The following is a 22,049-nucleotide window of genomic DNA, read 5'->3' on the forward strand; positions in this document are numbered from 1 at the left end:
AATGCACTGCCACGAAGGCAGAATGCTGTTTCGCACATTTTTCTTAGACCTGCAAATGATAGTGAGAAACATGATAGATAAATGTGATGGAGCTGGGCTGGGGCATGGCGTGCACGCCCACAGAGAGGGCTCTGCGTGCCACTACTGCTCTAAGTGAAACAAATAATGTACACCAGATAGACAAACCCCAACTTAGACCACAGAATGGGAGTGGGAGAGAAACAGATTTTAAAGGATTGTTTAAACCTTGCAAGATCAGGCTAGTTCAAACCTCCAGGGATAATATTTCATGGTACTAGGTTGAAGTTACTGTAACTTGAATACAATCAAAAGTACTTTGAATCAGATTATTTTTGTCAAGCACAGGAAATCAGTAGTCCAGGCAATTCAAATACGTATAGGTTTATTGTGTGCTAATGCTCTCGACAAAAATCTATAGTATTAATGGTTAAAGCAAATTGGTAATAAATAAGAGTCACGGAATTCAAGGTGGGCTGGATTTCTTGACGGCACAAAGGCATTCAAGACTGACAAAATGCTTAACCCCTCTGCTGCATCTCCTAGTTTTTATTGAATATATCAATCTTTCAATTAGAAAAGGGCAACTGCCCTCAGTGATTCTACTGGATAAATACAGAACTATATTGTATATAATTTATATATATTATAATAATATAATATAAAAGACTTCTAAAAAGTTGAATGAATGGAACTTATCTTTCTAAAAGGTTCAGAGCATGACATTCTCTTAATATCTCATTTCTAACATCCACCATACTTTTATCGAAAGGAATTACAAGTTGGGTTTTTGCTTAATAGCTCATTTAAAGGTGGGCAAATTTTGGATTCAAGCCAAGGGTAAGAGAAGAAAACAAATAATCTTGACCAATGATGAATACAAAGTAGCTGTCTTAATTTCTTTTTATTGTGAGCATGAGATAAACTCTAAAATTAATAAATTTATTTTATAACTTTAGAGTTTTAGTTTACGTTAATTTATATTATTGTGTATGTTTTATTTTTTATTGTATTAAGTAGCTAAATGAAGTCAACAAATCTTATGTAATAAGAATGAATATGTAATATGGTATCTTTAAATTCCTTCAATTTTTCAAAATGAATAGTCACATCTTCATTATTTCTGGCAATTAAATGTCAAAATTAAAAACTACATCGTGTTTTACTGAGAATAGTGCCAAAATTGTTTCAATCATCCAGTTTTCTTCATAAACTATAAAGAAAATGTGTTAAACTATGTTTACCTTTTTACATACTTTTCATTTGAAAACTGACAAATTTCTGATAAAGAGAACAGTCCATTCTTATCCTAAGATATTATTTAGTGAAAACTCTGAAAAAAAGCACATTCTAGAGTTTCTATGGAGATTCTCATCATCCAGGTCATGGTTATATCAAGTGTGTTTTTCAAAAAGCAACTGGACTTTCTTGGCTTTTTCTTTTGAAAATGTTTAAGCTTCATCAGTCCAGAACTAAAGAAGCCTTTTGGATAAGAAGCAAAATATTTTTAAGCAAGAAACAAAGTCCAAGTGACTTTTAAAAAGCATATTTAGGATAAAATTCTAGAATTATTTTTAAGTAAGGAAAAAGGAAAAAAAGTCACTTTCTGTCCTGGCCATAATTCTCCCTCCAAAAGAATATAAATTAATAATTTGTAAAGGAAAGGGGAAATGATTGGTGCTTAGAACTCTCAAAGCTTTCAAAATTAAGTTGTACAATTTCATGGAAGCAATAAAGATTATCTAGTTGTGCCTTGGGACAAATATTTCAGGTAGAAAAGATACCAATGCTTCTATTTTGTGTATTGATGTTAGTTTGGTTAACACAGTAATTAGATGCTGAATTGATTAGATGGCACCCAAAGATGAATGTTGGATACACTTACTGGAATTGATGGTCCTTAATACATTATATAATATTTACAATATTTAAATATTAAACATTATGAAGAGGTGAGTTTAAAAAAATAGAATATAACTTATAGCCTTTCTACCTTTTGTAAGGAAAAAAGTTAATTTTAGTAACTGAGCAACATTAATACTTCTCAACATTTTAACTGTACTTTTCTGTACAAAGACACACACAAAAATCACCTCTTAATCAAGAGCATATTTAGGAAAACATCTGTACCACAACCAACTTACAACTGATCCTGCAGTTCCACAACAATGTACTCAAGTTGTTCCTTTTCCATTTTATGAGCCAGATTCATAGATTCTATCTTCTGCTGCAATGCCTTCTTCTGAGAGATGGATTCAGCCAGCTGAGTGTCTCTGAGGCGTACTAGCTCTTCTAGATAACCCTACAAACATAGATCTCTCATGAACTTTTAGTTTTAAAAGAACTCTGACAACATATTTGATTTGATATAAGGGCTGGATGATATATAACCTATGAAAAAAATAATTCAAATGGACTATATCACTGCTTACATATTAAATGCAGATATTGAAGTTGTTTGCTAGTTACATACATAGTTTCTGTATCTATTTAATGCCCTAGATAGCCAGAATATATAATACGTATGCACTGACAATCTGACTCTCCTTCTAGGCCTTGGGAGAAGGTGATGATTGCTCTTATTTTGTTGTTCATTGTGTAAACTGTAAGCTGTCCAGAATAATTTGCAAACAGGCAGCTTTTAAATTTAAAAATAAATAAATAGAAAGGATGTTTACTTTTCCACTCAGTTGAACCTCAAGAATATCAATTATAGAATACTAAAGCAGAACTGGCAACCAGGCATACTAGCATTTACAACTGAGAGAAAGACTGAATGAAACTTTATGTAAGAATATTATTCTCTCTCTCCAGTCTTTTATAAGGGGTGGATTAGCAAACTTACTGATAGAATTCAAAAATGTCAAAGAACAGAAAATAGTAGAGATCTGCAACTACTCCTTGGAAATTGTCTACAGTATTGAAACAGACCCTGTAAAACAAAACCAACTATCTTTGAAGGTAGAAATTGCACTAGAGGATATTAAAAAAATGAAGCAAGTCAGTAGTAAAAACTTAAATCAAGACTTTTGATATATTTAATAAACAAGAAAAAGGATATAACTTTAAAGAGAAATTAAATAAGTAATCAATAATGGTGACTATATATATTGCATTTTGTCTATATATGTAATATGTATATGTAATAAAAACTGAAATGCTTCACATTTCCTGTATACATGCCTCTTCCATAAATCACAAAGGCATGCTTTTAAAAGCACAATACAAATTGGAAAGATAGAACATAAAATTTTATCTCTGATATCAATGATTAAAGACTTTACTAAGAGACAAATTCCTACATTGCTGCTAAGATTTGCTTGCTGTGCTTTTTCTTACTTTAGGAACAAGAGATAGAATTTGAAAAAGAAAAAGATGAAAGAAAAAGAATAATTGAGGTTTCCTCTACCAAAAGGCTTTATAGCTGCATCTCAGCTTTAATAGAAGCAATAACTTAAGGAATATTATCTGACTAAGAACTACGTCTTGTGTGGCCAAAAACAGTTTTTCTATTACCTTATCCCTAGAACCATACCTAATTAATAAATATTACAATGCTACACAAAATAAATAATAATATTCATTTTGGAAGAGTATTTTTAAAATCAAATCTTTTAATTAGTGTTATTGTAACAATTGTAATATACCAAATATTTTTAGCCACTTTATCTCAATTAATGTTTACCTTTTGTTCCAGAGTGAGGAGGTATTTCTGTTCAACCCGTTTGCATTTGTTGTACCAGCTATTCTCATCCATGCTGAAAGGAGGACCAATGTTTTCTGGAGTACTGCTTTCACTACCACTACTGCCCAGTGTTCTTAGCTCTTCCTCATCACTACTGATGCTGTCAGAACTGAGAAATCAAACTCAAAAGCTAAGAACAATAACTTGCAAAATTTAAATGGAAAAAATGGAATTATTTGAAATTGCTTGTTTTTAGATATCCAAGAGATGGATCTTATCATCATGAATCTGCAGAAATTATTCTACAGCAGGGCTGTCAAACTCATGTCCCATGGGCCGGATGAGTCATATGCTGGCCATGCCCACGCCTGGTTTATCGAAGGGGTGGGGAGAAGTCGGAATATGTCACGTAATGAAACCGTGACGACACGAGTATGACACCCCTGTTCTAGAGCCCCAAAACAAAAGCTAACACATTATCCATTCGCTAAGCCTTTCCTCACTGCTGAGAAGCACTATCTACTTTTTAATGGATCAGTAGAAATTTCCTCTCCCCACTATTGAGCCTAATTCTGTCTCTATTACTCCTGCTTCAAGTAACTGCTATCATGCAGATTACCTCCAAGATAACAGGTACAAAATCTAACAGAATTTACATACTTTTCAGCTACTCTAAGATGGTGTTGAAATACAAAGGGAAAATAGTATTTTAAACCCAGTAAGGGATGATTAAGGATGGTTTAAGCTTGTTCACATATTTGGGCTATTACAGGTGTAAATGAGAAAATGAATTACGATTCTATGATCCAGAACAGATTCTCATATTGTACAGATACTGGATGGTTACCTTTACATAGAACTGGTATATAATTACTACTTCCTATATCTTCTATCATTATATCTATGATCAACGTATCACTTTTCTTTCTAACATCTGTCAACTTGTCTTCTATATTAAACTAAGTTCAAGAAATATTTTCTTCTACCAGTAGTTGAAGTAAAGAAAGAAAAACATTACAAGATCATAGAATAACAGAGTTGGAAGGGACCTTGGAGTCTAACCCCCTGCTCAAGCAAGAGAGTCTATTCCAAATATTAGCCTCTACCTAGGACCGAACTCACAGCCTCCTGATTGTGAGGCAAGAACACTACCTCTAGGCCACATATTTATGTGACCAAACAGAAAAATGGGAGGTAGGGAAAGAGAGTTGTAACAGATTTGTCTGCATATATATTAAGGCAGGAGTACACTGGCATACACAACACATGCTGGTCTTATAGTGTATCCTTGCATATGGTATAAGCCTCTCAGAGAATGTCTTTGTCTATCTACAGGATTGATGAAAAAAGCTAATTTACACTAATATTTATAATAAATACAATGGCCACAGGGAAATGACTCTGAGGAGTCAGTCCTTCAACCACTGTGTTCTACGGTTGGCCATGAGAAAACAATTCATTTGTGATACATGTCATATTCCAATAAAAACATTTTCAATGGCATTTGGAACTCCTCCTTCCTTCATTCTTTCCCTTCCCAATGTCACAAAGTATTAAAAACAATATGTGAAATAAAAACAATACAAAAATATATATTATAAGAAAACTTTAAAGCACAGATGGACTTTACAGACTGAACAGATACCTTTGGGTGAATTTCAGATATGGTGTATAATCTATCACAGCTGGATAGTTGCCATCCAAAGCTTCACCTTTAAGGCAGAAACTGATGTGGAGTGAGAAATAAGAAATTAAGAACATTAAAACATATTGGTATTGAATAATATCAGCACTTAATTCATTTTTTCCACAAAATCACCAATGCAAAACTTATGTAAGAACAAGTTTTAACATGAGAAAATTCAACTTTAAATGTGGATTCTTACATACCTAGCAATCAAAATGTCATTCTGGAGTTTTTTAAGAACATTTTTTCAAAAGGTTGTTTTTTATGATTTTATATGTACTGCAGCAGAATTCATTACGTTTTCAGGAAAGCAAAATATTTGATCCTACAATCTTCATAGATAAAATCAAAGAAAAATGACAACGAAGTTGCCACTCATTATCACTAAGCAGCCACAGCTTATAAAATAGAAGGCTTTTAATCTCAGATTGAAATTCTTCATATAGAATAATTTTGAAATGTAATTATAATTTATAATGCAGCTCTACATGAGCAAGTCTTGGGTGAGATCCTGAAAGATAAACAGGATCAGAATTGGTCAGTGCATGAACAGGAGACTATCAGTAAATACCAAAACTATAGGTTATATGTAGAAATAATTAAAATTCTAGAAGAAATAAATGGAAAACTAGTTTTGTGATATTGCACAGAACAACATATGGATATGCCTATGTCATCACAAGCAGTCAAACATGTGTCCACCCTAGATGAGTTCAAATCATCAGGACCAGATGGATTACACCCCAGGGTTCTGAAGGCACTGGCAGACATGATCTCAGAACCACTGAACTACATATTTCAAAAATCCTGTAGCACCAGGGAACTGCCAGAAAACTGGAAAAGAGTTGATATAATTTTCATCTTCAAAAAAGGGAAAAAAATATACCCACAAAACTACAGACGTATCAGCCTGACCTCAATATCTGGGAAAATTCTGGAAAAGATAATCAAGCAATGAAATCAGAGAACACCTAGAGGCAAACAAAGTCAAAGCCAATATGGGTTTGTCAAAAACAGATCATACCAGACAAATCTTATTGCATTTTTTGACAAAATGACAAAATTAGAGGACCGGAGAAATAGTATGGATATAATTTACTTGGCCTTTAGTAAGGCATTTGATAAAGTAGACTACAACCTACTACTTGATAAAATAAAAAACTGTGGGTTAACAGCATCACCACCAGAAGGATTTGTAACTGGATGACCAACCACACTCAACATTTAGTCCTCAATGGAACTCCATCTACATGTAGGGAAGTATGCTGTAGGGTATTCCAGGGATCTGTTTTAGACCCAGTACTCTTCAACATCTTCATCAATTATTTGAATCAGGGGATAGATGGGGAATTGATCAAATTTGCAGATGACACCAAGCTGGCAGGAATAGTCAACCCTCCAGAAGATAGGCTTAAGATTCAGAATGATCTTGACAGACTTGTACGTTGGGCATTATTTAACAAAATGAAATTCAGTGGTGAAAAACTGCATTTAGGCAAGAAAAACCAAACACACAGGTATAGTATAGGTGGTACCTGATTCAATACTAATAACTGTGAGAGGGATCTTGAGAGTCCTAGTGGACAATCACTTAAATATGAGCGTGTGCTGCAGCTTCCAAAAAAGCCAACATTTCTAGGCTATATTAACAGAGGGATAGAATCAAGATCACATGAAGTATTAATGCCACTTTATAATGCCTTAGTAAGATCACACTTGGAATACTGCATCCAGTTTTGGTCGCTTACAATGTAAAAAAAGATGTTGAGACTCTAGAACAGTGGTTCTTAACCTTTTGAAAGAATCGCCATTGAAGAAGTTATCATCGTCCGCCCCCGCCCCCCAGTTCAATCACAACACAGGGAAATAATTCTTCTATTTATGCAAATAATTCTTCTATTTTTGTTTTCTTTAAAATTGTCATCAGGACATATTGGTGCAAATAATTTATTTCCAGTCTTTTTCCCATATCTCAACTGTGTGAAAAAAAAATTTTTTAAATAAAGTTTTATTTGGATTTTCACACATACAAAATACAAGTAAAACATCTTTTTTGAAAATAGCATGGTCCCGGGGTTGAACTTCTTTATACAGACACAAAACTCAATTTCATGCTCCTTTTTGTATTCTATTCCATATCTTATACTATTTTACATTTTCTGTATAGTTTTTCCCCTCTTTTAATTTTCTCAATTTTATTTTGATTATCTCATCTCAATTATACTTTTGTCTGTTCTGTTTCAATTTCATATTATCTTTTCTCATTAAACAAATTGTATTCTGTAGTTACTAATTGAAGTATAACATCTTTATATCTTTTAATTACATCCATTCAACTCTTATTAAAACTTCAATATATACCTTAAGGTTATGACCTTCAATATAATACATAACTTCCAATCGAATTCTGCTTGGTACATTCTTATAATACACACTATATTCTTAAAAAAAAATTGTAAATATATGTAATTATAAACCCTCATTCCATTCCAGTTTAGTTCTATCATTAATAATCATTGAAATCTTAACATCTTTAACATTTCTTTTCAATTAAATATCATACTTCCTTAAAATCACATATAATCTCCATAATTAATTTTCCCTTATTTCTCTTCACACGTTTTATAAATTATTAAATATACATTTTATTACATTTATTTATTAACAAGCATTCCACTGAATTACGATAGCTATTTTATCAAACATTTTAATCATACATTGTTTCATATTTTCTAAAATTATTTCTGTTTCTAATATAACCATACTATCTTATGTACCTTTGCAGAAGCCCTTTTTCCATTAAATTTTCACCCCTTATCTCTAAATAGGCCCTGTTTCTCTATATTTTATTTCTGTCCTTTATTACTTCTTTTCCTTTCTTTCTTCCCTCTCATCTTCTCCCTCCCTTTTACCCCTTGTCTCTCTAGTTCTAATTCTCTCTTCTGCATTTCCCTCTTCTGTTACTTTCTGATTTTATACTTATTTTTCACTCTATTTTTTTGGAGTTGTTTTTCTCAATCTTAAACTTTCCTTTCTCTCCTTCCTCCCCCTTTCCTTTTTTCCCCCGATCTAAGATTACTTGGTCATTAAAGATGGCTTCTTCTTTGTCGCAATCTTCTTGTTCTGCAGGCATTTCTTGTTGTTTCTCATAATTCCAAATCTCCATTTCTAAAAACTGAAATACGAAGCCAAAAAAACCTCTCCCTTCTTGTGCATCTTCTTTGTACTTTTTAAGTTCCATTTTCAGTTCTTCTAAAAGTGAAGCCATTTTAAACAGTTTTAAACAACCACCCAATTGATTTTAGTCATTCAAAATAATAACCAAGAATCCAGAAATCATCAAGTAATCCAAATAGTCCCGAGTTATATCTTCTTATTTCTTTTTTGACTTTCCCTTCCTGGGGTTTTTGTTTCAGTTAGAATGTATCTTTTGGAAATCTTGTTGAGATTTTGCTGTAAGTTCTTTTTTAATTCCAGGCAGTCTCCTCCCTTCCAGATCCTGCCCTTTTATTCACTTTCTCTCCTTTCCTGTTTTCAAATGCTTTTAATTATCTAGAAATCTTTATTATCCCTTTGACTTATTTTCAGCATCAAATGCCTATTGATGTCAAAGTGAATTTTTTCCCAATTTCTTACTTAAGTCTCTTAGCTGCCAGTATAGGAAAAGGAGGGGAAAAAAACCCAAATCTCTTCACTTTTCTCTCTCCTTCGCAGCTTAAAAATCTTCTTAGGGAACAATGTTATTGTTTTTTAATAGTTTCAATTCCAGAGTACCTTATTTGTTGCTTTTGCTGTTTGACCCGGTCAACCAAAACTTTCTCCTCTTATCTTCCTCCTGCACATTCTTTTCCGGTTGAGTTCTTCTTTGTGGTGGCCATTTCTGACCACCGCTGCAACTGCCTTTGGGAAAGGGAGCAATGACCAGCTGGGGAGGAGAGATGCGGCTTTCCTCAACCCTGCAGGTAGTCTCCCCCTTCTTCACCACCTCTACGGGGTGGCTTAGCCCCAAAACCAGCCGGCTCGGGACGCTCCAGCGGCGAGCACAGATCAAAGCCTTGCAGAGACAAGGTTTTGGTCTGTCGCTGAAGAAGCTCAAACCGGAAGCACTGTGTGAAAAATTCTGGTGCCTCCCATCACTTTACTCCCAAACTTCGTGATACAAGTATTTCATTATTATCTTATTTATTCAAGACACTTAAATGCAATGACCACTGAAAACAAAATTCAATTGCAAGAAAATGAAATACCCCCCCCAAACCAGTAACATTTAATGATTTAATTACAAGTTAATTTTAAGATGCAAAAAAACATATAAAAAGGGCATACGAACAAACTGCAATGCAGGAACTAAGAATTTCAAGATGAAAACTCTGAAACTAAAGTAAGATTAGAGGAAACTATATATTCATGCACACAGGGTTAAAAAGACACAAAGAAATTTTTTACAGAACATTTTAAAACACAGTTCAATCCGCTAATAGCGAGCAATCTGATGTTTTTGTACGACACATATACAGCTGTTCACTGTACGAAAAAAGTCTCAGAAGTGTCCCCAAAACTTCTCGCTCCATCGCCCTCATATCACCCCACTTCCATTCCTTCACCCCCGCGTTGCCCCTTTTCATTCTATCACCCCCCTGAAAAACAAAATCGCCCCCTGGGGGGCAATATCGCCCAGGTTAAGAACCACTGCTCTAGAAAGAATACAAAGAAGAGCAACAAAGATGATTAGGGGACTGGAGGCTAAAACATATAAAGAACAGTTGCTAGAATAGGTATGTCTGGTTTAATGAAAAGAAGGACTAGGGATGACATAACAGCAATTTTCCAATATCTAAGGGGTTGCCACAAAAAAGAGGGAATCAATCAACCTATTTCCCAAAGCACATGAGAGCAAAACAAGAAGCAATGGATGGAAACTAATCAAGAGAGAAGTAACCTAGAACTAAGAAGAATTTACCTGATGGTTAGAATAATTAAACAGTGGAACAATTTGCCTCCAGAACTTGTAAATGCTCTGACACTGGAAGTTTTTAAGAAGAGACTGGACAATCATTTGTCTGAAATGGCATAGGGTTTTCTGCCTGAGCCCTGAAGGTCCTTTCCAACTCTGTTATTCTATATTCTAAAATTTTACTTCCATCAAATAAATAAACACATGTACTAATTTTAAATATGACATTTTGACATGATAGTCAAAACCTTTATTGAGTTAATTACAAAATCAATTATATTTTACTAAATAAAATTATAATTTCATTTCACTTTCACAAGAATGAATACCTGAAATCAATAGCATTGAGTCCAAGCAGCATGCCAGCTAGCATATTTGCTTCTTCTCCCAATACAATTGCTCCATCTTCATAGAATCTTCTAGAAAAAGATTAAATTCTAATAAATATATTCTCAATTATTTAAATAACATGCCAAATACTCAAGTATGATGGTGGTTAATGCCAACAGCTACCAAATTTTAATTTATATTGCTAAGAAAACTATTCATTTGTACACTAATTTAAATGACCCACTCTATTTATACATATCAAGGATATTATGCAGTGGTGGGATTAATTTTTTTTTACTACCAGTTCTGTGGACATGGCTTATTTGGTGGACATGGCTTGGTGGTCATGTGACTGGAGTGCTGGTGGTCATGTGACTGGGTGGGTGTGGCTTGATGGTCATTACTGGGTGGGCGTAGCTTGATGGTCATGTGACTGAGTGGGCATGCTGGGTGGTCATGTGATTGGGTGGGCGCGGCCAACTTGACATCACTCATGTCAAGGGGTGCCTTGCTGGCCTCTCCTCACCTCAGAGATACAATTTCCCTCTCTATTTATTTACTAGTACTGAACATCCAAAATACACTCTTTAATCCTATGTATATATACCATATGTGTACATACATATTACACATTATAGTGTGTGTAAAGGCACACAAAAAGATACATTATCTACTATACTGTATGTGTATGCGCGCGCGCGCGTACGCACACACACACACACACACACACACACACACACACACACAGAGCTCTTCTAAAACTATACACATTCAATCTCACTGCATTTGGAAAAACACACTCATAGTCCACTTTCTGCCACACATTTAACTATAACTTCTGTACATTAGAACATTGCACATGCCTTCAGATTTACTTCCCTAGCCTGCACATGACTATTAGGCCCAGGAGATGTCATGGATTGAGTAAAATGTGGTGAAACTCACTTAACAATGCTCTTGCTTAGCAACCAAAATTTTGGGCTCAATTGTGCTCATAAGTGAAGGGCTATCTGCCTTCCTTTGCATGGCAGCCTTGTCCTAGTAAACTCCTCTGCCAATTTTCCTCTCCGTTAGAGGCACCAAAATAATCCAGATTCCAGATTATATAAAGTCTCCTGCTGGAGCAGGGGGTTGAACTAGATGGCCTCCAAGGTCCCTTCTAACTCTGCTGTTCTATGATTCTATAAAGATCTTCTGCTGGAGCAGGGGGTTGGACTAGAACAAGGTTCTTCAAAATTTCTCCTCCAGTCATGTTAGCTCAGAAATTCTGGTAGTTGAAGTCCACAAGTTTTAAACTTGCCAAGTTTGAAGACCCTTGGACTAGAAGATGACCTCCAAGATCCCTTCCAGCCCTAGATTCCTGTGCTATTTCAAAGAGTCTTCTGAAGCCAGGGTTTGTGTCCTTCCTTCCTTTCCTTTTTTTCTCTCTCCCTCCCTCCCTCTTTCCATGGATCCATCTGTCCATCCATATATCTCATTCACTTTCTCCTCCCTCCCTCCTGCTCTTTCTTTCTTTCTCTCCCTTCCTTCCATCCATCCCATCTTTCTTTGTCTATTCCTTTCTCTTTCTTTCTCCCTTTTTCTTTCTTTCCCTTTTCTTTCTTTTTTGTCTCTTCCTTATCTCTCTTTCTCTCTCTGCCCCCTCTTTCTCTCTCTTTCCCTCCCTTTTTCTCTTTCTCTCTCTCTTTCTACCCCTTCCCTTCCTCCTCCCTCTCTCCTTCTAAAGCTAGCAGAGGAGATCCATCTGAAACAAACACACATATGCTTCCAAGCACTCACCTGAAACAAATACACACACACACACACAAACTTTCAAATGCCTGACAAGATCACTCCTTACGAAGGTTCTTCCTGGCCAGTCTCCGGTCCTGTGTTGCCTGGAAAAGCCGGCAGGCAAGGCTTCCGGGTCCAACAAAGGAGCTCTGGGTGGGACATCCTCTCCTCCCACTTTGGGGGAAAGAAAAGGGCTGGGAACTTAAAGCGAGGCATGTGCTGCAGCCTCACACACCCTCCCACCACTGGCAGCTCTGGGCTAGGGAGGGGTTTGACTTTCCTGACTGCCTGAAACTTTACATTTCTCCCACAGCTGGTGGCAGAGGGAAAGGCAAGCCAGCCAGGCCAGAGACTTTGCCACTTGGCTCCCTGCCAGCCCACACCTCATCCCCTGCCTGGATTCTCTGGCAGTTTCTGGGGCTCACCTGCTGGGAGGCGCAGGGGGAGGTGACCAGGAACCACGAGGCTATTTCCAGGACAGCCACCCCTACCTCGCCGAACGAGCATTTTGGTAGTTGTTGGGGGGGTGGGGGAGCTTCATTTGTTCAACTTCTACCTATCCCACCATTAGCCACCACAAAAAAGGAGGAGGTTAATATGGCCTAAAAGAAACAAGAGCGGCAGGGAACATGCGAGAAGCGAAGCCAGAAAGCAAAGCCAAGTCCACACTCCCACACAAAGCCCCTCACCTGCCCCGCATGCTCACCCCCCCACCCCGCACTTCAATCCCACTGTTTCCTTGGTTCCCCAACCTTCTTTCCACACAAACTTCCCTGTGACCCCACCAGTGAGCTGTTTAGTTACAGCCTCTTTGGGCAGTGAGGAGTGTCGATGATACCCAGAAAGGTGGGAAAAGGTTGCAATCTCACCCTTTTTCCTAGCACCCACCCACACCTGCGAGTACCCTAGTCCTATTAACCTGCCATTCTTCTTAAAGCTGAGCAATCCTACTCTTCGGTGAAACACGCCTCTCCCTGCCAGCCTGCATCTCATCCCCTGCCTGGATTCTCTGGCAGCTGCTGGGCCTCATCTGCCAGGAGGCACCAGGAGGGGTGACCAGGAAGCATGAGGCTACGCCTGAATCGTCCCTCAGCCAGCCACCCCTCCTTTGTGGGGCCAAGCATTTTGGCAGAGTGCGGGCCGCCGCTGTAAGAGGTCCATGGGCTGGAAGGTACGGCTGATGGCAGGAAGGAAGATCTGCTTTGGAGAGGCTCAACTACCTTTCAGACCCTGCTCTGGGCTGCTGCCTGCTTGACCACCACCCTGCCTTGGGTCATCAGCCGGCAAAAAGGGGACATGCTGCTTCCAGGCCAGCCAGCCAGTGGAAGGGCAAGCAGACGACCCTCGGGGGAGGCATTTTCTCTCAGGCCTCCCACATGGAAGGCCCCACGGAAGTCAAAGCTAGGCCCAAAAGGCAGCTGAGCCTTGCCATGCCCCTCCTGGAGCCCTTTGGCTGATCATAACGAACTCAGTGTGGGTCTTCGTTCCCCACCATCAGCATTAGGGCTCACTCACAGCATTCTCAAAGTGGCTGCCTGCACTCTCCCAAAGTACGCAGGTCGGCAGTCGTGAGAAGGGGCAGCAGACAAAGGTTGTGATGCAAGCGGCATAGCATCATGCTCCCTGGTCATCCAACCTCCCCAACCGCCCCTAGCAGGAAAGGCCCAGCAGCTGTGGAGAATCCAGGAGTGGGATTTGGGGGTTCTCTGAACTGTGCAAAATCTTAGCTAGATCTCCCAAACCCCTGTGGACCCACAGCAGCCCACCCCTGTTTAACAATGAATATAAATACACGTTTTCACTTTATTCCCTTCCATGGAAGTTATCATTTCCTAACTAAATTTGATAAAGAACAAGAACTGGAAATTTTAAATAGTGACTTTAAAAAATCTACTTTATTTAACAAAATACCTGGTTGTTTTGAAGTCTCTCAAAGCTGCCGAAATATATTCAGACAAATGTTTTTCCATAAGTGCTACTCTAATCCAAGCTCTTCCCTGAAAGCCAAAAATAATGATATAAATATTATTAAACAGAAATCTGGTTCAATTATTCAGTCTCTGAAACCCAAAATGAATAACAAAATTATCATACTTCATTGTATTCATATTTATTTCTGTAGAACGCAATGGCTTCACTTTTATTGTACTTGCCAAATTATTTTAACTATTTTGTTTATTTCTATACCCATTTCTTAATTATCTGTATAGAAATATATTCACATATGTATTTCAAATGAGGCAATTATTTGAATGAAATAGTAGAATAGAGTGTATCATTCAGAGAACAGTGGGAACAGGTCATATTTTAAACTACTGTATATTTTTATGTTTTATTATAGAACCAACAAACAAGAAAAATACAGACATATTAATATAATGCAATGTAAGATTAATAACTATAATAATAGAAAACTGGAGGGGAAATAATGGGGAAAATCATAAATATAACACGTGCATACCCTTAATCAAACTGGTCAAAAGTCTTCATTGAGTCTTTCTTAAAAAAATAACATTAATTCACTTTTTTCAATTATTACATTTTTATCTTTTTTTTCACTTTTATATCTTGCCTTTTCATTTAAAACTCTCTGGGGGGGAACCCTGAATGTAGCAAAATGGGTAATAGAATGTTTTGTTATATTAGTATTCTGAACAATTCTTCATAAAACCTCACTGCATGTGAAATCAAGGTTGTTCATCAAGTTGTCTCCATTGTCATGTTCCTAAAATGCTCCAATTTCTTCAAGATTAAAATATCTTGAACAAAAAATAGTTATAACTATTATATTTTAATAAACTTTTCAGTAAATAAGAACTAGATGAAAATATTCTATTTCGATATTTTATCTATATGATTTTCAAAGTCTGTAAGTATATTTTTGCATTTCAAATATTTACATATATGTTTACTTTAACTAGTTAAGCTTAAGGCTAAGCAAAGGCCTTCTACTACATTTCTTTCCACCAGTACATAAATTTTCAGGTCATACATTTTTTCTAATATTTGTAGAATTATAAATGCTCATTCCTATCTAATATTATCAGAAGCTCATATAAATTATAGTTCCCATTTACATTTTATTTATTCATTTTAGTGAACTGAACATATTCAATTACATAGCACTGTAAACCAGACCTGTATTCACAGTCCTTCGTTACAGCAGTAATAATAAGCTATTATTTTATTTAGCATGAACACCACTAATTTTTCCACTGTTCATTATGGCAAATGGAACTGTGCTTCCTTTTCGACATTCCTTAAAGTTTTATTCTTGGCTTATTCGGAATTTGTAATTCCTCAGCATGATCAAAAATGGAAAGATTTCTTGTGCGTCTGATTACATTTGGCCAATAAGAAATTCTACTCTACTCTACTTTATTCTCTTTTGAACAATACAAACACATAGCAAGAGGAATGTTAAAATTCTCACCCTAGCTCTTGAAGAGGCAACATTTTCCATATTCTCAATGCTACAGATGCAGTTATATGAAACCTTGCGACAAGCCACCTTAATATAATCCCAGAAAGTACGAGGGCTTTCATACCCAAACCAAGTGATTTGACCTGAAAAATCAGAGAATAGAAAGAGATTAATCATTACAATAAAGTGTGCATATCATAAAATATTTATAAATTATATGAAGTGATTCTTTGATGAATTATAAAAACCTAGGTGTATAAAACAAATGTCTTTAAACAACATTTAAATTATCAACTTTGGGGAGCTAATGAGCATTTAGAATTTTGAAATTATGATAAACCACTCTTAATAAATGGCATCTTGTGGAAACAACAGTCCTATACGAGAAAGCAAATTGGTAGACTGTGTCACATTCCTCAAGACTCTCAAGAGTATTTTTATGACTTTGATTTGCCTGTGGAAGATTAGTCTATACAGTCTATAGCCTACTATTATTTTTATTTTCTAATAATCTTTCAAAAGTTCAATTTGCAACTTAGTTATGTTCAGCTGGCAATACAACTTCCATTCAGAAAAAGAACTGAAAATCCTAGAATCTCAAAACTTATTTATAACAAACATATATAATTACACCAAACTAAAGCTCATTATATTTGCAAAAAAAAGTATATTCTAGAAGATGGTCTCTTCCACAAAACATGTAAAATTTCATGTACCAGATTTTATGTACCTTTGAGCCGATGGCTTAGAATTTGTTCCAAAATAGCTGCAAAATTATTGAATTCAGGATAAGAATCATCAATAGTTTCGAAGCATGAACGATCAATCAGTGTCTTGATAGAAAACCTTAAAAAATACATAATTTTATATATATATATATATATATATATACACACACACACATACATACACAAGCTTTGAAGCATTTATATATAAATATATATATAATTTTTATTTATATAATACATTATAAATACAAATATTTACACATATATAAAATACAAACAAAACACAACATAAAAAAACAAAAAAAGGTCAAGAATCAAATGGATGAAGGTGAAAAGTGACACATTTATAAGAAAGGTGATCTATAATTTTTCAAGAACAGAAATAATAATAAAATACAACAACCTCTATCTAAGTTTAAATGTCTTAAGTACAACATTTTAAATAGTAGTATGTAATATTTAAAAAACCCAAAATTCATGTATTCTTAGTTTTACTTGAACTATTTAATTACTGTATTTAATATACAAACATATTAACTATAAACAAATCAGAACCATATATATAGCAATCCACAATATTTCTCTAATTAAATCCAATCTAATACTCAAACCTCAACATCAAAACTTAATTTTTTCCCTTTTTCTCACAGAAATTCTCAATGGTCAGTTTCTAAAAACAAACTGATCAAGGTATCAAACAATTGTTCTAATAACAGATTGTTTGTGCCCTAATATAAACTAAAATGTAAACTAAAATGTAATTTCAGAGCTGTATAATTTTTCATTACAATATTTACAGTAATATGAAGATGTTAGTTTATCAAAGGTTTTACACTAAAATTGTTTGAAATTAATGTTTTCATCATATTGCCTTGAAATATGTTTAGGTAAGTCTAAGTACCAAATAATTTCCAAGTGCTATATAAAGCTAGTTTGATTCCTGTAGAATTTACAGTATTTCTATCCTTTATTTCATTCATAATCTATAATGTGATTTCATTTTATCATAATGAAAAAATATAGCATTTAATGAAAATAAGAATGAAACTGCAACCTTGTTGCACCTTCTACTTATTTAACATGGTTTAGGAAAAACATATTTCACATTTAAATAGTTTTTCTAAAGTCACACCTATCATTGTGACATACTCATGAATAGTTATGAATAGCACTGCTCAGTATTTTTCCTACTGGCCTAGGTTTACCACATTACGCAGAAGATTTTATATTCTTTTAAAATAAAGTGTTAAAAATCTAGGAACCCTTTTATTTTTCAATATTTCTATATAAATATGACCCAAAACGTGGCTTATTCTCCACACAAAACTTAAATGAGATAGAGAATCCAATTAAATAAATCAGTCAGAAGTATTCACCTTCATTCATGAAAAATATTATACTTGTTCATTGATTTATTTTATGAAGAATTTTGCTGAAAATGATCCAAAGTGACATATTTATTTGCAATAATTGTACATAAATATTTCTGATAACTGTTGATCAGTCCTGCACATGGGCTTGAAAGCCCTTTTTATCTTACAGAACAGCTTCAATTCAAGAATGTTTGTTGGTTTCTTTGCACAAACTGCTCACTTTAGATTTTTCCATAACATTTCTATAGGATTAAAGTCAGGACTTTAATGTCGCTATTCCAAAGCATTTTTTCTGCTTTAACCATTTTTGACTTGTGACTTGTGTGCTTTGGGTCATTGTCTTTTGAGCTTCAATTCAGACATTTGCCCCAACATTTTAGTGTAGAATTTAGTTCAATCAGCGATGGCAAACTGTCATGGTCCAGAAGCAGCAAAGCAGACTCAAACAATGATCCTGTCACCAGCATATTTCAATATTGAGTAAGGTTCTTATGCTAAAATGCAGTATTGGCTTTCAGAAAATGTAACACTTTTCATTCAAGCCAAAAAGTTCTATTTTGTATCATTCATCCACAGAATGTTTCCTATAGAATTTAGCTTAGTCATTACCCTGAAGTTCTTTGATACCTCCCAGTGGATAATACACTTCACTCTTGGTATGATCGTGTTTTTTTTACCATTCCTGGGGAGGGTTAACAATAGAGTTGAATTCTTCATCTGCCTGATAATAAACTAGTAGAAATCAAACTCTTTGAAAACAGTTGCTTTATTTTTCCAAGCTGGTAAGTATCAACAATTATTTTGGAGGTCTTCAGAAATCTTTGTTCATATCAGAACATGTTTCTTTATATGGAAGGTCAGATTTGGAGACTGAATAACCACAATGTTGTTCTTTAAATAAGGCATGACCTTCCTCACACCTGTATCATCCCATACATTAAAACACCTCATTCTAATTTCCCCTTCAAATGAAATGATTATCCTAAAGCACACCTATTTTTGCTACACATAAATATGTAGCAGTAATAGAAGACAATATTACATGTAGCTCAGATTTGAACTGTGGAATCTTTAGTGCTCTCTGAGTTTTCTTGCAGACATTTCATTACCAAACTAAGGAACATCATCAGTGCTGCAAGGAATTGGAGTTTGCTCTCATTTTTTATATACTAATAATGGCTTGTCTGTCAATGTTGGTGGGAGGCTTCTTGGTTAGGCTGTTGTTTAATATTAGCTTGTTTGTCTCCATTGGTAGTTCCTTGATTGGGATATTGTTTACGTTTTAATTTTTAAATTTCTGCTCATAAGCAGGTTAATTGCTGATGAGGAGGCTTTTATTCCTTTGGATCATTTTTTCAATAAATTAATCAAAAACATATTTGTTCATTTATCTTTTAAATTAATTTTTTTCATCTAGTTTTAGAATTTGTTTGGAGAGTAGATCATGCTTTAAGTCATATTTATGAAGAAATATTGAAAATTCCAAAAGGCTCACAAAACTTTTAAGCAGGACTGAGTGTGCATCCTAGGGGGCAAAATATGTATATTTCCTTAACCCACCAAACCTGCCTCTGAGAGATAATATAAGTTCACTGGTTCTATTTCCTTTTTATTGTCCATTAACAAGCCCTCATTTTTTTTGAAAGATGAACACGGCAATGGAAAACTGTCTCTACTCATGAAAATTCCTACAATGTTAACAAATTAACCATGATAGTCTTGCCCATCTCAGGATTTATTTATTTATTCATATTATTTGTAATTTCTTACTGAATAAGGAAACTTAGGAAATATATTAGTAAAATAAAAACAAAATTTAAACAATCTAGATCGTTTTCACACAAACAATAAAAATAGATGACCATATAAAAACAACACGAGAAAGCATAAAGTATCTTCATTTGAGCATCCTTTTCCTTTTTCCTCCCTCCCTCCCTCCTTCCCTCCCTTCCTTCAACAATAAATCATAAAGTGAACTTGACTGGCTTTATTAATAATAAGAATATGAAATATATTATTTGAAATAGCATATAATCCACAAGGATCTCTTATAACAAGTTTCTAAAGCGTGAAACTAAATTAAGAGGATTCAAAGGAAGACATATTATATCAGTATTTTGTAATTCTAATTTAAATAGTAGATGAATACCATAGATCAGTGGTAACCAATCGGTGGGCTGTAGACCACTGGTGGTCCGTGAGAAAATCTTGGTGATCCCTCAAAGCACCCCCCAAAGCAATTAATCCAGGCTGCGCAGGAACACAAGGTTGCGCTGCCCACATGGCCTGTGGGAATACAAGGCTTGTGTTGATTGCATTGCAAACAACACGAGGTAGTGAGGGGAGGGGGGAAAGGCGGAGGGGGGGAACTTGCCAGCGGCAGTGGTAGAGTTTCAGTGCTTGGCTGGCAGGGACCCAGCCATGGCACATTGTCTGCTTTTGGCTGCATGCAAGGAAAGCAGCAGAAGTCTTCCTTTCTCTCGCACAAAGTCTGCCAGAAATGAGTCTTTCTGCTCCAAGGCATCCTGCTCCAAGAGGCTGCACCATTCTGGCAGAGTTTGGGGGAAAAAAAGAAAGACTTCTACTGCTTCCTTTGCATGAAGCCAAAAGTCTCCCCCCCACTCCCCGAGGACTGAGCTGGAGATGGTATCCTGTGATCCCAAAAATTGGTAGGAAAACAGGGTGGGGAATTTTTCCTGCAAACTTTTTGGGGGATTTTCCCAGGTTTTCTGCTGCTTCTGCTTTTTCTGCAGAGAGCCTGGGAAAAACCCCCCAAAAGTCTGCAGTTAAATCCCCCACCCCGTTTTCCTACCGATTGATCGTTCTTTACTTGGGATCACAGGATATTGTCTCTCTCCCTCCCCCCGAAGGACTGAGCTGAAAAGCAGGTTAGTGAAGGAATTTGGCTGCCTTGGAGGGGTGGGGGGATGTGAGGGACTTTGTGTGTGTGTGTGTGTGTGTGTGTGTGTGTGTGTGTGTGAGGAGAGAGAGAGAGAGAGAGAGAGAGAGAGAGAGAGAGAACATCACTGAAAGCCCTCAGAAGTTAGATCGTCTCTCTCTCTCTCTCTCTCTCTCTCTCTCTCTCTCTCTCTCTCTCTACTCTCTACCCCAGCAGCAGTTTCAGTGCTTGGCCGGCAGGGATCCAGGACATGGCACATCGCTTGCACTTTTTGGCCAGAAATGAAGTGGCCCGGGGGTCAAGCGAGGCGTGTGGGGGAAAAAAGTAGGACACCCCTTGAAAAGATGGCCTAACCGCTTTTTGGGGGGTCAAAAGAAAATAAAGCCCTGCCTTATTTTCTAAGAAACAAGTAGAAGGTAAGACCAATAGCAGGGGAGGAAAATCCACCCTGAGGTGACCTGCTGATGTTGGTGGGAAAGTCAGTCCCATATTCCAGATCTGCAGTAGTCACAGGACTGGCCTTTTGATCATCCCAGAGCAACTCAACTTCCAAAGCTTTGGGGAGTTTTGTTTTCCACCAGTACTCATCTGTTTTTCTTTCCTTCACTGGATCAGGTTTCTCTGCTTCAGCTGTAATTATATCATCAGCTTCTGTTTGCGTTTGGGTTGCTTGGAGCAAACTCTCCTCTGATAATCCCCCTTCTGCCATGTCCCCCTGACTTTCTCCCTCCGCATTCCAGATGTTGGGAAGCGATTGAAGAGGCCAGGCATCAGGTGTCCTGGTAATGATGATGAATTATGTGTCTCAGAGTCGGCTAGCTGTCAGGATTCCGGCAGTTACCCCCATTTAAATCATGAGTCTCAAGCCAAACTTTCAAAACCTCAAAAGGATTTATTGGGAGTTAAAATGTCTGGCAGGGCCTGGGTGCAGCCAACTCTGAGACACATAATTCATTGTCACCCTTGACCCTGATTTTCCCCCACCCCTGGGTATATCATATTTCATATTCTCCAATGGGACACATCCATACCCAAGAGTCACCGATCATGCTCTCCAGTTAGAATTTTGCACGGCAGAAACTTCAGTCACTTAGTTATTATTTTTGAAAACATTTATGGAATGCACTTTTAGTTTGCAAGCTGCCACACTTCTCCCCACCTCCCTTTCTGTTGGCAAC

The 22,049-nt window shown here is 36.3% G+C and overlaps 1 protein-coding gene across 3 annotated transcripts in view; it reads right to left on the bottom strand.

The window, feature by feature from the left end:
• The window catches only part of RUNDC3B (RUN domain containing 3B), a 44,040-nt gene that overhangs the window by 18,477 nt on the left and 3,514 nt on the right, over positions 1 to 22,049 (bottom strand). For 2 of the 3 annotated variants that reach the window (XM_087917505.1, XM_026716160.2), the window contains exons 2-8: positions 16,602 to 16,717; positions 15,881 to 16,014; positions 14,359 to 14,444; positions 10,674 to 10,763; positions 5,349 to 5,429; positions 3,704 to 3,872; positions 2,163 to 2,320 (exon numbers count right to left, since the gene is read on the bottom strand). In XM_087917505.1, coding sequence (XP_087773631.1) covers positions 2,163 to 2,320; positions 3,704 to 3,872; positions 5,349 to 5,429; positions 10,674 to 10,763; positions 14,359 to 14,444; positions 15,881 to 16,014; positions 16,602 to 16,717 — 834 coding nt within the window. The remainder of the gene's footprint in view (positions 1 to 2,162; positions 2,321 to 3,703; positions 3,873 to 5,348; positions 5,430 to 10,673; positions 10,764 to 14,358; positions 14,445 to 15,880; positions 16,015 to 16,601; positions 16,718 to 22,049) is intronic. The other variant, XM_087917504.1, reaches the window with a different exon arrangement.

Source organism: Pseudonaja textilis, chromosome Z (assembly GCF_049901715.1).
Source record: "Pseudonaja textilis isolate UNSWEBS1 chromosome Z, rPseTex1.2, whole genome shotgun sequence".
NCBI lineage: Eukaryota > Metazoa > Chordata > Lepidosauria > Squamata > Elapidae > Pseudonaja > Pseudonaja textilis.